Consider the following 1,928-nt stretch of genomic DNA (forward strand, 5'->3'; position numbering starts at 1 on the left):
CTGCTTTAACTACAGGTAACGGCGGCTGTGTTTGTTTTTAACACTTCTGCAGAAGCGAAAAGTTTTTTATTAGAGCCGAAGAAGATCCGAAATTTAACGACATTTCCATGTGGGTTAAAGAAATGCGAAATAAAAACGTTACTAACCGTATTAGTGTATAATGGCGTTGTTTGTTTGTTTAGTCTGACTTATGGATAAAAAAAATTAACAAATGTGCTCTTGTTTTTTCTATTTTATTCACTCATCTTAAAATGTACTTTATTCCTCTTAGTCGTGTTTACTCTTTACTGCTTTTACTTTTTTACCTTTTAAACAAACAAGAAAATAAAAAAGATTTCGGTATGCGTTTTTTATATGCGAGTAAGCTGTTTAACTCATCTTTGGCATTTCTGTGCTTTAATTTAACATCAATAATTATTTACATTTACTGGCCAGTTCATACATCTTCCTTGTGCTGGGTTGGACCCCCATTTGCCTTAAGAACTGCTTTATTTCTTCATGAAAGATTCTTGGGGGATCAACATGTGACCCATGTTGACATGACAGCATTACATTTGTGGCTGCACATACACGATGTGACTCTCCTGTTCCACCAGATCATAAAGGTGCTCTCTCTGATTGAGATCTGGTGATTGTGGAGGTTAAGTACAGGGAACTCATCTGATTGCCTTCATTACCAGTCAGGTGAACGGGTGTACTTAATAAAGTATCCAGTGATTGGTTGCCAGACTCTAAAGCAGTTTTTCTCTCTTTTGTTACAGTGTCGGTTGTTTTATGCTCCAAACAGTCATGGCAGCTCCCGGAAAGCCGACTAAAAAGGAAATCAAAAAGCAGACTCCAGCCAAGACCTCCTTCACCTCACCCTTTGCCTCAAAATGGAGCCCGCTCCCCCAAGAGGACATGCACTTCATCCTGAAAACTCTGAAGGATAAGTTGATCTCAATGGGTCTGGAGAAAAAAGAAGTGAAAGTGTTTCGCCCATGGAGGAAAAAGAAAGGCAAAAAACCTGATGTCGCACCACAACCTGTTCCCCAGGTGAGCGATTCCTCCAAAAACGGCTGGACAGATGTGGCAGCCAGACGGCAGCTGGCCATCGGCATCAACGAGGTGACCAAGGCTCTGGAGAGAAACGAACTCAGACTGCTGCTCGTGTGCAAGTCTGTCAAACCGAAACACACGACTAATCACCTGATCGCTCTGAGCACCACCAGAGGAGTGCCGGCCTGCCAGGTACCTCGCCTGAGCCAGAGTGTGTCGGAGCCACTGGGGCTGAAAAGCGTGCTCGCCCTGGGGTTCAGACGGTGCTCCTCCAGTGACGATGGGGTGTTTACCGACACTGTCGATGCCATTAAGCCCAGAGTGCCTACATTGGACATGGCATGGCTGCAAGGTGCTAAGCCTGAAGAACCTGTTGCCATGGAGGAGGAGGAAGGTGGTGAAAGAAGGGGACAAAAAAGGAAACTGGAAAGTGAATCTGAGGAGGTGTCAGAGTCTCCCTCCTGCACTCTGCAGCCGCTCCAGGTGAAGAGAATTGTTGCTAACCCTGCAAAGAAAAAGAAAGGGAAGCCAAAGAAAAAGCTGTAAAGTGAAAGAGAAACTTTAAAGACTGTTTAGCTCAGGAGTTTCCAGTGTTGTTTATTTTTTGGTTTTTGAACAGTGCTTGCAGCCTCAGTCTGGACATTACTTATGTGAATAGTTTATATAAAGAATTTCTGGAAGCGTAAAGAGAAAAAAAGGTTTTTGGGAACAAGGTTTAGACTTTTCTGCCAAGTATTTTTTATCTGGGGAACCCTCAGACCTTCAGGTTTGCATTCATTGTTTCAGCAGATTAGTAGCATTGCATTTGGTTTCATGCATATTTATACAATTGAATATGGTCTGACTGAAGTTTGAATTTCAATTTGTCCACAATTAAAGCTGGTCTGCAC

The 1,928-nt window shown here is 42.9% G+C and overlaps 1 protein-coding gene across 2 annotated transcripts; it reads left to right on the forward strand.

Moving 5' to 3' along the window:
• The first annotated feature begins 6 nt into the window (after positions 1–6).
• rpp38 (ribonuclease P/MRP 38 subunit) lies at positions 7–1,922 on the forward strand. 2 transcript variants are annotated; one of them, XM_005755878.1, is made up of 2 exons: positions 7–15; positions 762–1,922. In XM_005755878.1, exon 2 carries the CDS (start codon positions 775–777, stop codon positions 1,582–1,584), a length of 810 nt encoding a protein of 269 aa, XP_005755935.1. In that variant the 5' UTR covers positions 7–15; positions 762–774; the 3' UTR covers positions 1,585–1,922. The 2 variants fall into 2 exon arrangements, with proteins under 2 accessions (XP_005755935.1, XP_005755936.1); XM_005755879.1 differs by lacking the exon at positions 7–15 and adding an exon at positions 86–109.
• The last annotated feature ends 6 nt before the right edge of the window (positions 1,923–1,928 follow it).

The sequence above is a fragment of the Pundamilia nyererei genome, unplaced genomic scaffold (genome assembly GCF_000239375.1).
Source record: "Pundamilia nyererei isolate P.nyererei 1_Seehausen unplaced genomic scaffold, PunNye1.0 scaffold04274, whole genome shotgun sequence".
Lineage (NCBI taxonomy): Eukaryota > Metazoa > Chordata > Actinopteri > Cichliformes > Cichlidae > Pundamilia > Pundamilia nyererei.

Excerpts from the sequence above, each read along its gene's own strand:
- rpp38 (XM_005755878.1), top strand. The coding sequence starts at position 775 with ATGCTCCAAACAGTCATGGCAGCTCCCGGAAAGCCGACTAAAAAGGAA.